Genomic DNA, 18,105 nt, shown 5'->3' on the forward strand with positions numbered 1-18,105 from the left:
TCAAATGACAGTCCAATGAGGCTCGACCACCATTTACAGACAGTGTATTACAAATCACAACAACTCGCTGTGTTTTACAACAAATAATTGTGCTTATGGTGTGTCTGGAGGTTCACAGAGTATTCAAAATGTGTCAACACCGTGGTTATTACACAAAATTAAGACTCAGTCTTCATCAATGATTCTGGTGAGGACACCGAGTATAATATATCTTAGTTTGCGGACAATTAGAATAAATATTTCTATAAAATCTCTCACTACCACTAGACCTCCTAAAGTGTTTTAAAGCCAATGGAGTACTTTTGAACCATATTCACTGTTGTAATGCAGGAAACTGTAAGTACCATGTGTAATCACATTTAGTTTTAAAATTGTTATTTTCATAGTATATTCACTGTCATTAGTAACAAGGTCAAGGAAGCCCTTTTACACCTCTTAACATGTGGCTTCCTGCAGCCATTGCACCTTCTGTACCTTTTCTATATTAACTATGTATTGATTTCACAGCAAAAAACAATAATTAAATTAATGATTATTCAGTTGTGAACATTCATCATTAGTGAATTGGTGTATTGGGTAATTATATTGTAAAGACTAGATCTTTATTTTAAAAAATAACACGATCAACCAAAATGTTTCCAGAAACGGCAGAGCTATCAGAATTTGTTTGAAAAAATAAATTACTCGATAATTTTGAGAAGTTACGAGATGTGGTGATAAGCCTGTAGATAATATTACATGTACTCAGCAGTGTGACCTCCCACCAGTCGGTGGTGTGAGGCATCAATCAGGTGTCATCCGGCTACCAGCAGAAGGTTGTAAGGTATACATGAGGCCAGTCACACATAAGGATAGTTCCAAGGGAGTCTCATGCAACTCTGTGATAATTTGGTCTGTAAAGCATTCTGATCATGACCTTACCACATGTACATTAATAAATCATCGTTCTGCCTAAGTCACACAGAACACAACATTAGACATCATATTCTGTCAAGAATATGTAGGCGAGGCATTGGGTGTAATGGTATTGTTATTGGGCTGGTAATCCAGAGACCCAGGTTAATGTACCAGCCTCCCCGAACAGGCGCCGTAATGTGGTGACTAGGCGCTTTTCACAGTAACTTCATTTGAAGCCTACTTGTAACAATAAGCGATTTTCATTTTCATTTCATGCTCTGGGGATCTGGGATCGAATCTGCCTTTGACAGATGGTGAAATTGAAATTGAATAAAAGTCTCGAATTAAAAGTCTGATAACACTGTTGATTGTTGTAAAAACCCATTCACTAATGTCTTTCAGGAAATCTGCTCTTCTTACGTGGCCTGGCCTCCACATGCCTCCAGATCCACGGCAATGTTGTGGTTGATTTGTAAGTGCCCTCTGAAATAGCCTCACAAGACACGCAGTTCAAGGGCAATTGGAATGAGCAGTAAATGCTGGCCCAGCCAGTGATGTCCACCTCCCATGAATGAATAAATTTTAAGGCGGCTCATTGTTCAATCTGAAGATGAGTAAGAAACGGTCTCTTTGATTGGATTTGATTTATTATCGAGGTACAGTGAAAAGTATTGTTCTGCGTACAGTCCAGATAGTCTCCACCTTTGACCTGTTCATTTGGTTTTCAGATGAAGCAAAAACGATATAAACGAAGAACGTTTTAGACAGTATGGGGGGGGGGGGGGGGGAAAGAAAGAAACTAATGATACAACTGGCTACATATTTGAGGGAATTAAATGACAGAGCTCGGAGGAAAAACCTCACGGGTTAGAAACAAATCAAAATATCAAATTATTACTGAATAGTGAAACCTCCGGTCAGACATCTCTAACTGGACATCAGCTGATGGATGATCTGTCGTCTCCACGGGGTATGTACTACGCGGTGGAGTTATTAAGGGTCTCGGCCGACAGCAGCAACTGACAAGGAACTCCTGCATTTTAAATGACAATAGTTTAGGAATTTTGGCAGCTTGATGCCACGGCGGGAAATTTGTAACCAATGCAGCAAACAATATTGCAATGGAGAGTGTAATAGATATCACGGACAAAATGTCCTGTAAATTGTTAGGGACTGTTATGTATGGATTCAATTGGGTTGTAACCCCAAACGTTGACTGTATTAAATGTGCAAGTGGTGTTATTGCACAGTAGAAAAACAAACAAACAAATAATGGCAAGTATACACTCCATGCTGTAAGGGAAATGATAACGGACAAAAGGGATTTGAAGAAAACGGAGTTATTGTCTCATGTAAGCCAGGGCTGGCAGACTACACGGTTCAGTACAATGTTAGACGTTAGTGTGAGGAAGTCAGGAATAGAAACAGGATCGATTGAAGCTTCTGAAATTAATAAAGCAAGATAATCAGTGGACAGGACATGATATCATAATTTACCATTCCAATGAGAAATGGAAAGCACTTTCTAAACAGCCAGTGATGGACAAACGACCCTTTTGGTCGCTGATGGACTGAGTTGTGTGCTGTTTCTAGGGTACATGAAGCTTCTACAGTGCTGCTACCCCAAGGCAGGCAGATGCCTTGGAGGTAGTGGAACACACGGATATAGCTATTGCGTTGCCTCCCTGAGCAGCGACAGCTGTGGTTCACGGTGATCGGACTTGAGGATCTATCGACACTGGTCTGCAAGATGGATGAATTTACAATTGATTTCCGAGCACAAATGACAAGGATCAGGGATATCTGCTAGTCAGTACAACTAGAAGGGGGATATAAACCCTAAAACAGGATTCAGCTCAGAGTCAGCTCTCATAGCTCGGTCATGGGGTTTTACCTTATGCATGGATTGATAATACTTATTATAATTGTATACTGTATAATCATTGGATGCCTTAATATGTGTTGTAAGATGACTATGGCTCGGATGATGCCAATAGACTCGGCCCATCACCAATCACCAAGATGACATCCCCTTACTGGCGACCATCAAACCAGAAGGAACCCGGACGGAGAGCCAGTGGCTGTAAAAATGTGATGAGGTGTTTTATGTACGGAATGTAATGAATTGTGGGACGGTCTTTCAGACAGACATTGATACAGGTTATTAACCCGGGGATGTTTATAACGGACACTGGAAGTTGTATGCCGAACCAAAATCCAAATTTGGACCGAGACAGCAACAGGACTATTGTTGGTCTGGCGAATTGTTAGCACACTTTTTGACCATCAGGGGGAATACCTACCCAAACATTTCTCCACCAATAGAGACGCCCGTGGCAGAGGTGAAAGAAAATATAACATGTCTGTTCTCCACCTGCACTGAACAGAGGTGTAGCGTAACCCAGACGTCACCCCAATGCATCGGCCACAACGCCACCGGTGTCCCGTTATCGGCAGGTAGCGAAAGGGAATGTTGGTTAGGAGGCGGAATAGTAGTTATCATAGAATGATAAAAGGAGGGAATGAGGAAATGGGTAGTTAGGAGTAAAATTTTACTACAGTAGAATAAGGAGTTAGGTTAGCGGACTTTGTAAAGATCTCTAGTTTATGCTGGGGAAAATGTGCAGCCTGCAAGTGGGATTCAAGGCAGGAAGAGCAGGGATGGGCAGCCACTGGGACCATTTCTTTGTTGCAGGAGATACTGGTGAAAGGGGCCTCAGGGTTAAGGGATATGGGGAAAGCCTATGGGAGCTTTGCATTTGCCACTGTTGCCTTATTTGGTTGTGTGTAATTTGGTCGTGTGTATGTGAAACTTGATACTACATGAATGTATATGAAAATGAGATGCTTTGCCCCTTTGTCTCACACTTGCTCTGGGAATCTCAGGGACTGTGTTGGTGTCCTGTGTTATCAGAGCGAGTCTAGCTTGCAAACTGCTTGGAATAAAATAGATTTTTAACCTATAAATCTGACTTGGTAATTTTACTGAGACCAGACTGAGAGCAAAAAGAACTCGAAATCGTCATTTTCAAGAATAATAATCTTTATTGTCACAAGGAGGCTTACATTGCATTGAAGTTACGGTTAAAATCTCCTTGCCGCCACGTTCCAGCACCTGTTCGGGTGCACGGAGGGAGAATTCAAAATATCCAAATTACCGAACAGCACATCTTTCGGGTCGAGTCGGAGGAAACCCACGCAGACACGGGGAGAACATGCAGACTCCACACAGTGACCCAGCCAGAAATCGAACCTGGGACCCAGGCACTGTGAAGCCACAGTGCTAACCACTGTGCTTCCATATGGCAGAAGCAGTTAGATATAGCACTTAGGGCGAAGGAGATCAAAGGATATGGAAGGGAAAGCAGGATTAGGCTATTGAGTTGGATAATAAGCCATGATCATGATGAATGGTAGAGTAGGCTCGAAGGGCCAAATGGCCACTTCCTGCTCCTATATTCTATTTTTCCACGTAATCCCTTCCGCAGACTGGGTAACTGTATGAATCCATTCCGAAAGGGAGATGAATGGCCTCTCCCCGGTGTGAATCCACTGATGTCTCTCCAGGATGGGAAAAAAAATCACTGAATCGCAGGGTGGATGAATCAATAAATCTCTTCCCTCACTGAGAGCAGGTGAATGGCCTCTCCTCAGTGTGAACTCGCTGGTGTTTCTCCAGGATGGAAAAATCACCGAATCCCTTCCCACACTGAGAGCAGGTGAATGGCCTCTCCCCAGTGTGAACTCGTTGATGTCTCTGCAGGGTGGATGAATGACTGAATGCCTTCCCACACTGAGAGCAGGTGAATGGCTTCTCCCCAGTATGAACTCGCTGATGTCTCCGCAGAGGGAATGAAGCACGGAATCTCTGCCCACACTGAGAGCAGGTGAATGGCTTCTCCCCAGTGTGAATTCGTTGGTGTACCTGCAGGCTAGATAACTGTGTGAATCCCTTCCCACACTGAGAGCAGGTAAATGGCTTCTCCCCAGTGTGAACTCGCTGATGTCTCTGCAGAGTGGATGAATCAATGAATCCCTTCCCACACTGAGAGCAGGTGAATGGCCTCTCCCCAGTATGAACTCGCTGATGTGTCTGCAAGGTGGCTGACTGACTGAATCCCTTCCCACACCGAGAGCAGATGAATGGCCTCTCCCCAGTGTGGACTCGCTGATGTGTCTGCAGGCTGGATAACCGAGTGAATCCCTTCCTACACTGAGAGCAGGTGAACAGCCTCTCCCCAGTGTGACTGCGTCGATGAACCTCCGGCTCAGAGTCCACATCTTTCCACGGTTTCTCCATGTTTTGGGTCTCCTCGTGTCTCTCCAGGCTGGACAATCAGTGGATTCCTTGTCTACACACAGAACGTGTGCACTGTCTCTCCTCACTGTGAATGGTGTGATGTTTCTTTAGGCTGCGGAACTGGTCAAAGCTCTTTCCACAGTCAGTTCACTGGACACTCTCACTCAGGTGTGTGTTGTGTGGGTCTCGGTGCTTTTCATGTCACACTCCCGTTTAAAACCTTTTGGAAGCCAACAGGTCGCACAAAAATATCTCCTTTGCCCCGATGATATTCAGATCAGAAGGAATCGAGTGAGTTTGTCACATCGAGACGTGATGTTTGAGGTTTCTATCTGTAATTCCTCCTCTTCCAATATCCTTTAAAAACAATTGACAAAATTCATCATTGTTGGTATGAGTTAGGAATTCAGAGCAGACAATACTACTTCCCAAGGAACATTATTTCCTCTAGTTCTCCAAAAGCTGCAAATCTCCATCCCACACACTCTCCCTCCATTCTCACTCTGCTGTATCTAATATTCACCCTCCCAATTCTCCTGAAGGTGCTGATTCATGTTGATTGACAGATCCAAGCTCAGCTCACTGCTTCCTGACCAGGACACAGAGATTAGAATAGGAGCAAGAGTAGGCCAATTGGCCCACTTGAGTCTGCTCAACCATTCAATGCGATCCTTGGCTGATCTACCTCAGGACCATTTCCCCACAAGATCCCCATATCCCTCGATATCTTCAATATCGAGAAACCTATCATTATTTGTCTTGAACACATCTGATGACTGAGGATCCACATTCCTCTGGGGTACAGAATTCCAAAGCTTCACCACATCCTCGAGTGAAGAAATCCCTCCTCATCTCAGTTTTCTCTCTATTTTCCTGCCTGTTCCCCATAACCCTGAACTCCATCGACAATAAAATATCTGTCAAACGTGTGCTTCAATATATTCAATGACCCCCAGATACAACTGGTCCCTGTGGAAGAGAAATCCAAAGACTAACAACCCTCTGAGGGAAGAGATGACTGGAAATCTATAACGTAGCTACAGTCTTGTATTAGGAGAGAAATAATACTTTACTACAAACTGTAAATAATATATCTAGCAAATGCCATACAAGAACACGGGACATATCTCTGTCCATTATTAATTTACCGTCCACTGAAATGTCAGCCACCTCCTGGGGAACCCACCCCTTTAATTGTGAACATTAGGAAAGAGACCATTTAGAATAACTGATTATTTTTTTCCAATTAAAGGGCAATTTGCCATGGCCAATCCAGCTACCCGGCACATCTCAAGGTTGTGGAGGTGAGACCCACGTAGACGTGGTGAGAATGTGAAACTCCTCATGGATAGTGACCCGGGGTTGGGATCGAACCCGGTGCTGTGAGGCAGCAGTGCTAACCGCTGCACCACTGTGCCACCAGTGACCACCCTTTTAGTCAGACAAATAAATGCGTCAACCTGTTCAGGAGAAGGGTGGGAGGAGTTGGAAACACTTTGTGGAGCCGCAAATCTGCATGAAATTGTCCCCCCCCTCGAATTATAATAATCTTTATTGTCACAAGGAGGCTTACATTAACACTGCAATGAAGTTACTGTGAAAAGCCCTGAGTCGCCACATTCCGGTGGTGCCTGTTCGGGTACACAGTGGGAGATTTCAGAATGTCCAATTCACCTAACAAGCATGACTTTTGGGGCTTGAGAGAGGAAATCGGAGCACCTGGAGGAAAACCCACGCATGAGGAGGGTGTGCAGACCCCACACAGACAATGACCCAAGCCGTGAATAGAACCTGGGACCCTGGCGCTGTGATGAAATAGTGCTAACCGCTGTGCAATTTAGCTTGGTTCCAATTTGGGCTCAAGTCATCAATGAGGACTCTGATCTCTGGCAAGGAAGGAAACCCTGGCAGGTGGGCGGGGAGGATTCACGAACACCCGCTGGAGGCCCCAAGCCCCCAATAAGAACTATTGATTTTATTGTCAGTCTGCAGACAGGAGTGGGAGAACTGAACCCAGGCAGAGGAGAATGAGGGAAAAAACTGGGAGTGGAGGAAAGAAATGGTGCAGATGGCGAGATGGGTTTGGATTTCAGCCCAGGGAGGAGGGAGAGTGTGTGGGACGGGGAAAAATGTTACAGCGAAACTAGAATGGTCTGTTCAAAATTTCTATCCTGGGCTGTCGGTGATGGCTTTTGTTTTTTCTTTAATTAAAAAATATGTATATTTGGAGTACCCAATTCATTTTTTCCCCAATTAAGGGGTTTACAGAATTTCCAGTGCAGAAGGAGTCCATTCAACCCACCAAGTCGGCACTGGCCCTTGGAAAGAGAACCCTACCCAAGCCACACACCTCCACCCATTCTCCCGTAACCCAGTAATTTTAGCGAGGCCAATTCACCTACCCTGCACATCTTTTTGGATTGTGGGGGTGAGTCCCACACAGACACGGGGAGACTGTGCAAACTCCATACAGACATTGATCCGGGGCCGGGATCTAACCCGGGTCCTCAGCTAACCACTGAGCCACCTTGCAGACTTTTGTAAACTCCTTTTACTGGAGGATTTAATAACAAGGGGAGGATTTACAGAAGGAAACTCAAATCAAACTTCACATCAAGATTTAACAGTCACTCCATTCATCAGGACCTGAATATCATTGGTCTGTGAATGTGGAAGCAAAAATGTTTGTCTGTTCTGTCTGTAGAAAAAGATTTTAAAGATCAGCGTGACTGAAAACCCCCCGAAACACACACTCGACTCGAGTGAGAGTGTTCCAGTCTGAAAAAAAAAATCACACTGTTCAGAGCAGGGAGAGACCGTACACATGCTCTCTGTTGGGACACGACATTAACTGAGCGTCAAACATGGAGAGGGACAAGGACACCAGCAGCATGCTGAAACAGCGGAAATGTGGGGACTGTGGGAAGGGATTCAGATCCCCATGTGAGCTGGAGATTCATCACCGTAGTCACACCAGCGACAGACCATTCACCTGTTCTGAGTGTGGGAAGGGATTTACTCAGTTATCCCAGTGAGGATGTACCAAGATGTAGGAGCCGGGCTTGCAGGACATGGACTGGGGTCCAGTTATCTGTATCGGACAAGATCTACGTTTCCTGGGGGTGGGATGGGTGTTGTGATTTCCTGTATTTAGTCTTTGATATTGTCTGATAGAAACATGTGTTTCTGTGTGGGGATGAAGGGAGATTTTCTTTAGGTAGCACAAAGTAGATATAAGGGGGGGGACGGGGGGGACAGAGGGAGACACCTTTGGAAATGAAGGCTAATAAAGGGACTGCATTCTGAAATATGTTTATCCTCCAGGTGGGCAATATTGTTTTCATTTTATTTTTGTCCTGAGAGGAGCTGCCCCACCAGCAATACACTGGTGAATGGGAGTAAGATGGGGGGGGGGGGGGGGGGGGGGTGTGTCTGCAGCCAGTGTACCAGTTTTGACCAGAGACTGTGGGTGGGTTTTCATCCAATCTGGGTCTATGTGGAGCATTAGCGGGAAATGGGGAGGGGGGGGGGGGTTTTAGCTCGCTGATGACGACTATAGAACTATTTTTGTTTTAATCTGAGGGTGTGTGTGGCGGCCATCTTGGGTGGAGCCTAGGCCTGTACTTTTTGAAGATTTAATGGATAGTCCCTCACGGTGGAAATTTCATACAGTGCAGAAGGAGGCCATTCGGCCCAACGAGTCGACACCAGCCTCCAAAAGAGCACCCCATCCCGCACCTCACCCTATCCCCCTAAACCAGCAACCCCACCTAACCTTTCATCACTAAGGGGCAATTTAGCGTAACCAATCCACCCAAGCTGCACGTCTTTGAACTGTGGGAGGAAACCGGAGCACCCGGAGGAAACCCACGCAGACACGTGCTGACTCCGCACAGTGACCCAAAACGAGAATCAAACCTGGGGGTCTTGAGCTGTGAAGCAACAGAGCTAACCACTGTGCTACGTGCTGCCCCAAATGGCTGATTCCCATGATGGGGAAGGGAGGTGGGAGGCCCCTGATTTGGCTGGTCACCTGGAACTTAAAGGAATTGGGTGGACCAGTGAAGGTCAAGAGTTTTCGCTCCCTAATGAATCTAAATGCTGGTATGGTGTTCTTGCAGGAGACTCACTTGCAGGTTAGAGATCAGACCAGACTGCGGTGGGGTGAGCCAAGTGTTTCACTCGGGCTTTGATGAAGGGCTCGAGGTGCTGCAATTATAATCAATAAAGGGGTCCCTCTTCCGGTCACTGCGGACACGAATGGGAGATACGTGGTGGTCAGTGGGTCATTGGTGGGTACATTGGTGGTGCTGGTGAATGGCTATGCCCCTAACTGGGATAATGTGTCATTTGTAAAAAAATTGTTGGGATCCATCCCAGACCTCGATACACATCAATTGATTCTTGGAGGTGATTTCAATTGCGCTTTGGATCCAAAAATGGACTGGTCCAAGCCTATTCAACCGCTACAAATACTCAAAAAGGGAATGAAACCGGACGGACCACCCGGTATGACCCAGGCACCAGAAACGACAACAGCAAACACGGCAAAAGATAAAGAAATCTGTTCCCATCAGCAGATTGTAAAAGGATTATGGGACACAGATTTAAGATTGTGAGCAAGATCTACAGGGAGATATGAGGAAGAAATTTTACACAGTGAGTGATAATGATCTGAACTCAATGCTTACACACAAAGGTCGATAACATCCAGATCCTGATAACCCGAATGGTGCTGTCAGAATTTGATGTGAGGATCGGTTGTGAGTTTCCTGTCTGCAAATCCTTTTCTAAGTCCCTGTGAAAGAAGTTTACAAAGGCATCACTGTCAGTCCAGAAATGAAATTCAGGAAAGATAAACATTCCTCCTGGTTTGAATTTGCTGTGTGCAAATCCTGTGCTTATAATCTGAACGAACACAGGACATCCTGAAGGGGGACGGTGAACAGCCAGAGGTCATAGTTAAATCAATAGCAAGGAGCGATATAGGATCAGAAGGCATAGAATCTCTGTGGGTAGAGTTGAAGAATTGCAAAGGTAAAAAGACCCTGATGGGAGTTATGTACAGGCCCCTTAGCAGGAGTCAGGATGTGGGGCAGAAAATAAATCAGGGGGTCCGTCAGTTTCAACCTTTTTTGTAGCGGTTGAATAGGCTTGGACCAGTTCATTTTAAAATACAGTACAGAATTGAGGTCTCCTCCAAACGGTGAGTGCAGTGGCATCACTAAGGAGAAGGTTCTGTGGAAACTGAAAGGTCTGAAGGTGGATAAACCACCTGGGCCGGATGGACTACACCCCAGGGTTCTAAAACAGATAGCTGGAGGAGATTGTGGAGGGATTGGTGGTGATCTTTCAGAAATCACTGGAGGCAGGAAGGGTCCCAGAGGACTGGAAAGTGGCTAATGTAACACTGCTGTTTAAGAAGGGAGGGAGGCAGAAGATGGGAAATTTTAGGCCGGTTAGCCTGACTTCGGTCATTGATAAGATTTTAGAGTCCATTAAGGAGCAATTTAGCATGGCCAATCCACCCAACCTGCACATCTTTTGGGTTGTGGGGGTGAAACCCACACAGACAAGGGGAGAATGTGTAAACTCCACACGGACAGTGACCCAGGGCCAGGATTCGAACCTGGGACCTCAGCACCGCAGTCCCAGTGCTAGCCACTGTGCTGCTCTCTAGAGTCCATTATTAAAGAGGAGATCGTGGAGTAGCTGGAAGTGCATGGTAAAATAGGACTGAGTTAGCACTGCTTTGTCAAAGGGAGGTTATGTCTGACAAATCTGTTAAGAGTTCTTTGAGAAGGTAACAAGGAAGTTAGACAAAGGAGAACCAGTGGACGTGATTTATTTAGATTTCCAGAAGGCTTTTGACAAGATGCTGCAGAAGAGACTGTTAAATAAGTTAAGAGCCCATGGTGTTAAGGGTAAGATCCTGGCATGGACAGAGGATTGGCTGACTGGCAGAAGGTAGAGAGGATAAAGGGGTCTTTATCAGAATGGCAGCCGGTGATTAATGGTGTGCCCCAGGGGTCTGTGCTGGGACCACAACTTTTCACAACATACATTAATGATTTGGAAGAAGGAACTGAAGGCACTGTTGCAAGTTTCAGATGATAGAAAGATCTGTAGAGGAACAGGTAGTATTGAATAAGCAGAGGGGCTGCAGAAGGATTTGGACAGGCTAGGAGAGTGGGAAATGAAGTGGCAGATGGAATACAATGTGGAAAAGTATGAGGTAATGCACTTTGGAAGGAGGAATTTAGGCATAGACTATTTTCTAAATGGGGAAATGCTTAGGAAATCAGAAGCACAAAGGGACTGGAGAGTTCTCGATCACGATTCTCTTAAGGTTAACGTACAGGTTCAGTCGGCAGTTCAGAAGACAAATGCAATGTTAGCATTCCTGGCAAGAGGGCTAGAATACAAGACCAGGGATGTACTTCTGAAGCTGTAGAAGGCTCTGGTCAGACCCCGTTTGGAGTATTGTGAGCAGTTTTGGGCCCCATATCTAAGGAAGGGTTTGCTGGCCCTGGAAAGCGTCCAGAGGACAATCACAAGAAAGATCCCAAGTGGCCTAATTCTGCTCCTATGTCTTATGCTCTAATCCCCTGTGAAAGGAGTTTCCAAAATCCATCGCAGTCAGTCCTGCTGCTCCCTGGTCCAGGATGACCGCTCATGCTCCCTGCTGCACACTGAACTTTGTAGTCATCAGTTTCTGCCCCGGGTCTTCATGTGACTGAACCGAGCCGCAGAGCTTTGGACACGTGGGGCAGGATGTCCAACAAGACAGTTAAATCTGGAGACCAGCATTGGCTTCCTTTTCTTTCCATCTCTGCATCATCAATAACACATTGGGACTGAAAGACTAATCCAGTTTGATGGACAAGTTGTCTCCATTCTGAACAATGGGGAACAAGCTCCTCCCACTCATTGAACATCGCTGGACAAAGGAGATGCACATCCAATAAAGATGGCGGCCGTTAACCCGAGCTGAACAGGAGGAGCTGCAGTCCCGCTCGGTACAAACTATGACCCAGAAACTCATTTCCGAGGTTTACTACTTACAACAACTTCACACAATGTTTCCGCCCACCCGCGCGATCTGCCGCTTCCTTCATATTGTTAAACGCCTCTTACCGATTTCGCATCTGAAGACATAGCCCTTCCCCTTCGCCATTACCCACAGTGCGCATGCTTGAATTAGAGCGGGTCCCGCCTTTTATTCACTCCGATTGGTTGGAGGACCAGCCGTTATCTGTCGGTCCTCCAGCCCCATCCCTCTCATTCTATTGGTCAGGACTGCCGTCAATCACATGCCATTGTGACGGTTACAGATGGTGAGTGGCCATAGGCTCAGGCTGACTCGCGATTGTCCAATAATCATTGAATCATGGAATTCTCAGTGCAAAAGGAAGCCATACGGCCCATCAAGTCTGCACCAGCCGTTGGAAAGAGCACCCTACCTGAGGCTATGCCCCCATCCCATCCCTAGACCTCCACCCTATCCTCGTAACCCCACCTAACCTTTTTTTGGACACTTGAGGGCAATTTGTCATGGCCAATCCACCTAACCTGCACATCTTTGGACTGTGGGAGGAAACCGGAGCATCCGGATCAAACCCACGCAGACACGGATAGAACGTGCAGACTCCGTACAGCCAGTGACCCAAGCCGGGAATCAAATCTGGGACAATGGCGCTGTGAAGGAATAGTGCTAACCACTGTGCTACCGTGCCACCCAAAGTGAACAATTGCTATTTAATCTAAAGAGTCTGTGCTGAGAAAAGTGACATCATAATTACTGAGTGAAAGTAAATCTTTAAGTATGAATTGCAATTTATTTGTACAATTGTAACAGGCAGTGAAAAGTCAGATTCTCTGAAGTTAAACTTGAGCCTTAACGTTCTGCATTGGATTTCACAAGCTTTTGGAAGCTCCATCCTCTTTAACCCTTTTTGGTCTAGGAAGGTTGAAGCTTTGGGTTACTTGTGAAAGCTCATCGTTTTACTTTTATTTTTCTTTTGTTTTATTTGAGTCAGTTAGAAAAGGGCCTGAAGAAAGAGGGGGGCAAAACAAATTTGGGCAAAGCTGAAAAAGTTGCCAAAAGAATTGAGAATACAAAGTTTAAAATGGTGTTTCATAGAATTTATAGAATTTACAGTGCAGAAGGAGTACACCTGGCCCATCGAGTCCACACTGGCCCCTGGAAAGAGCACCGCACCCAAACCCACACCTCCGCCCCATCCCCACAATTCCGCCCTATCCCCACACCTCCATCCTCACTTAATCTTTTTTGTACTCCAAGGGCAATTTAGCATAGCCAATCTACCTAACCATGCAGATCTTTGGACTGTGGGAGGAAACTGGAGCACCCGGAGAAAAACCACGCAGACACAGGGAAAACATGCAAACTCCGCACAGCCAGTGACCCAAGCCGGGAATCGAACCTGGGACCCTGGCGCTGTGAAGCCGTTGTGCTAACTCATTTCATATCTGAAAATAAAGTTACGTAAAGTCAACACAGTTGTGAACATTTGACAATGTTTGTTCCAACACCCTTGAGAGCAGAGAAGTTAATCATTTCCACTGAACAGCCCAGTGATGATTTAAACAAAAGGCATTGCCTTTTCAAGATTTGGCTTCTTTTAAGGCAAAGTGTTTTGGAATGAAAAATATCAGCATTATCTCCAAACTGATTGCAAATTGAATGACGTGCTGTTAGGTGGTTTGGACATTCTGAATTCTCTCTGTGTACCCGAACAGGCGCCGGAATGTGGTGACTAGGGGCTTTTCATAGTAACATCACTGAAGTGTTAATGTAAGCCTGCTTGTAACAATAAAGATTATTAATATTAAATTGGTCAGAAAGATTCCTCAGTTGTTCCTTCATAGTCTCTGTTGTTCTAACCCTTCTGCCTGTCCACCAACTGAATCCAGAGACTCCTTATTCTCATGGTGACATTCCCTGTCTGCCTAGTAAATCAGCCCTTCAATTTTTTGCGGATTATTTCAACTTGTTGCCACATTACAGTAACAAATGTTGAAATGTTTGCTCCCCACCCACAGGGTTTCGGCTGCTTAAAGCCACAAACAGAAAGGTCCAGTTTTCTCCTGGGGTTTGAGACAAACCAGCTTTCAAAATGATGCAGAGTTTCAGCCAATGAGGGAGATCCGAGCCCCGCCCCTCATTCACTCCGATTGGTTGGAGGACCAGCCGCTCCCGCTCGGTTATCCAGTCCCGTCCCCTCTTACCATAGCAGCTGTCAATCACTCCCTGGTATTGTGATCGAGAGCATGCGCAGTGCCGATACTGGAGTGATGTTGGTGAGAAATTCTTCGCCGTTCAGAATTAGAAACTGCAGGCGAGCGGGGAGCAATAGCACTGGCGGCTGGTTGAGAGGCTTCATAAACACCTGGTGTAGGCCCAGGACCCCGAAAGCTAATGATCCGCGCTTGCAAACAACGGGCTGCAGTTGCGGTTCTCTGACAACAGGCCCAAGTTAGCGGCCGCCGTCTTGCTGAGGGCGATATGCTGCAGTGCGCGTGCGCGATCATTGGGTCAGGAAGTCCGAGGGCGCTCCAAGCCCCGCCCAGTGACAGAAACATAGATTCATTTTAGAATTTATAATCATAGAATTTACAGTGCAGAAGGAGGCCATTCGGCCCATCGAGTCTGCACCAGCTCTTCGAAAGAGCACCCTACCCAAGTCCACACCTCCACCCTATCCCCATAACCCAGTAACCCCACCCAGCACTAAGGGCAATTTTGGACACGAAGGGCAATTTATCATGGCCAATCCACCTAACCTGCACATCTTTGGACTGTGGGAGGAAACTGGAGCACCCGGAGGAAACCCACGCAGACACGGGGAGAACGTGCAGACTCCGCACAGACAGTGACCCAGCGGGGAATCAAACTTGGGACCCTGGAGCTGTGAAGCAATTGTGCTAACCACCATGCTACCGTGCTGCCCATCTTCAAGCTGAAATTTTCTTATTTATTTATCCTTTCATGGGATGTGGCGAAGCCAACACTAATTGCCCATCCCAAATTGTCCCTGAGAAGGTGGTGAGCTGCCTTCTTGAACCGCGGTTCGTGAGGGAATTCCAGGAGTTTGACCCAGCAACAGTAAAGGGACAGTCAAAAGAGTGACATGGTTGCACAGCAGTTAGCACTGCTGCATCATAGCGCCAGGGACCCGTGTGCGATTCTGGCCTTGTGCGACTGTGCAGTGAGCACCTTTGCTTTTTAAAAAAATATAAATTTAGAGTATCCAATTTTTTTTTCAATTAAGAGGCAATTTAGCATGGCCAATCTCCCAAGCCTGCACATCTTTGGGTGGTGGGGCTGAAACCCACGCAGACATGGGAAGATTGTGCAAACTTCACATGGACAGTGACCAGGGCCCGGATTCAAACCCAGGTCGTCAGAGCCGCAGTCCTAGAGCTAACCACTGTGCCACATGCCACCCTACACCTCTATTTGGAATTATTTTGCAGATTCCTTAAATCCACTTCACAAATTACTTCTCTACCTGAATGAGTCATACATTCAATCCCGTCAGGTGACATTCCGCTTGTCACATTTTACCAACCCAGAAATGACCCATTTATTCCTACTGGCTGCTTCCTGTTAGCTAACCAATCCTCTATCCATGCTGATATTTTGCCCCCACACTATGAGCTCTTATTTTGTGTAATAACCATGGCAAATATCTTCAGGAAATCCAGATAAAGCACATCTACAGGTTTTCCTTTATTGACATCCCTTGTTACTTCCTAAAGAACCTTGAAAAATAGTTCATCATGTTTGATTCCCTGAGCCTCATTTTCATTTTCAACAATGTCAAAAGAAAAATCAAATCTCCTCTACCCCTCTGGCTCCTTTGCCATTTACCTTAGATGGACTCACTTTCTGTTAAAGAGCTTGTCAACCCGTCTCACCCACTTTCCCGAAAGTGAACATATTTAATCAGGAAAAGTCCTGCAAATTAAAATACTTTCTGGTTAAACATTTATTGACGAAACAGAACATGGTTAAAAAACTAACAGAAAATGACTTGAGGATCACAGACAACCAGAGTAACAGGATGTTCACAATGTTCTGGTCCCAAATGTTTTCCCTGCGGCTCCTCTGTACCCTGTTCCTGTGACTCCCCGCTTTGGACCCAGGGGCACTGAACCCTGGGGGTCGCAGCAACATCAGCCCCGGTAACCCTCCACCCCTGCTTAGTTGGAGATCCATTTCCCAGTCAGGTCTCCAGCACCTTCCTGTCTCTATTAGTGAACAGGCCCCTTTATTCTCAGCTAAATTCAGCCCCCAGCTCCATCACCGGGCTGTCATTGACAGAAGCAATAGAAACAGAAAGGTGCCCGAGGCTCAAATGGGAAGTCAGAATTTGTGGATTGGAACCTCCATAAAGGTCGGAAACTTCTTGAGAAAAAAAAATCGAGTTCCCAGTCAACAAATTAAAGAATAACACAACGGGACTTCAAGTTTTGTGACTTTTAATGCAACAAGCAAAATAGAAGCTACTTTAACCTACACATAAAACTTTTCCCATTTATAATACTAATGATAATCTTTATTGTCACAAGTCGGCTGACATTAACACTGCAATGAAGTTACTGTGAAAATCTCCTAGTCGCCATACTGTTTGGGTACCCAGAGGGTCAATTCAGGATGTCCAATTCACCTAACAAGCACATTGTGGGCAGCACGGTAGCACAGTGGTTAGCACTGTTGCTTCACTGCTCCAGGGTCACGGGTTCGATTTCCAGTTTGGGTCAGTGTGTGGAGTCTGCACGTTCTCTCCGTGTCTGCATGAGTTTCCTCCCACAAGTTATGCTGTTAGGTGATTTGGACATTCTGAATTCTCCGTCTGTGTACCGGAACAGGCGCTGGAATGTGGTGACTAGGGGCCTTTCACAGTATCTTCATTGCAATGTTAATGAAAGCCTACTTGTGACAATAAAGATTATTATTATTACAAAGGAGACAGAACATAGGGTGGGAGAAATCGAGGGAGAATAGAATACGAATGTGAAGGAGCAAAATACACACAAATGGACTGCAGAAGTGTCTATAGGTACGTAAAAAGGAAACGTTTGTCATTCCAGATAGTCAGGAGAGTTTAGAATGAGGAATAGAGATCTCTACAGCCACCTCGTTCAACACTCTGGGATGTAGATCATCAGCTTTTGGGGATTTATTCACTTTCAACCCCATTAATTTCTCCAGTACCACTTTTCACGAATTCTCATCTCTCACTGTTCCTCGTGCTCACGAATCCCTTGGTTCGCTTGTGTTTTGGGGAAATTTTTGCTTCTTCTCCGTGAAGACAGACACGCATTGCTTAGTTTCTCTACTATTTCCTTCCTTCCTATTATGAACTCTCCTGTCTCTTCCTGGAATGGACACATATTTGTCTTTGACAATCTTTTCCTTTCCACATACCTAGAGAAGCTTTTCCAGTCGCTTTTCTCCCCAGTTTGCTCTCATATTCGATTTCTCTTTATCTGTTTCTTGGTCCCCCTTTGCTGAATTCTAAAACAAGTTCCCAATCCTCAGGTTTACTACTATTTTGACCATGGTTTTGAGCCTCTTCCATTGATCGAATGGGATCTTTAACTTTTCTTGTCAGCCAAGGTTGCATCACTTTTCCTGTTGGATTTTTATTCCTTAAAGGAATCTATATTTGTTGTATATATGTGAAATAAAAGTTGCAAAAATCCCAGAGGACCATAGGCTGCTCTCACCTTTGACAGAGAGAGAGCGGACTGGAGGTGATTTAACCTGAGGGTCAGCACACCTCAGGTGAGGGGCCTGGTTGAGAGAAGGCAGGGCCTTCATGAATAAACGCAGCCAGTACAGGAGTCGAATCCACTCTGTTGGCCTTGCTCTGCAT

The 18,105-nt window shown here is 45.7% G+C and overlaps 2 protein-coding genes across 2 annotated transcripts in view; both read right to left on the minus strand.

The window, feature by feature from the left end:
* Positions 1–18,105, minus strand: part of LOC140422612 (uncharacterized) — a 124,399-nt gene that overhangs the window by 66,957 nt on the left and 39,337 nt on the right. The gene's annotated exons all lie outside the window — the stretch shown is intronic.
* Positions 3,923–18,105, minus strand: part of LOC140418415 (uncharacterized) — a 38,850-nt gene continuing 24,667 nt past the window's right edge. The window contains exon 5 of the mRNA XM_072501885.1: positions 3,923–5,101. Coding sequence (XP_072357986.1) covers positions 4,520–5,101 — 582 coding nt within the window. The 3' untranslated portion in view covers positions 3,923–4,519. The remainder of the gene's footprint in view (positions 5,102–18,105) is intronic.

This window comes from Scyliorhinus torazame, chromosome 5 (assembly GCF_047496885.1).
Source record: "Scyliorhinus torazame isolate Kashiwa2021f chromosome 5, sScyTor2.1, whole genome shotgun sequence".
NCBI classification, from domain to species: domain Eukaryota; kingdom Metazoa; phylum Chordata; class Chondrichthyes; order Carcharhiniformes; family Scyliorhinidae; genus Scyliorhinus; species Scyliorhinus torazame.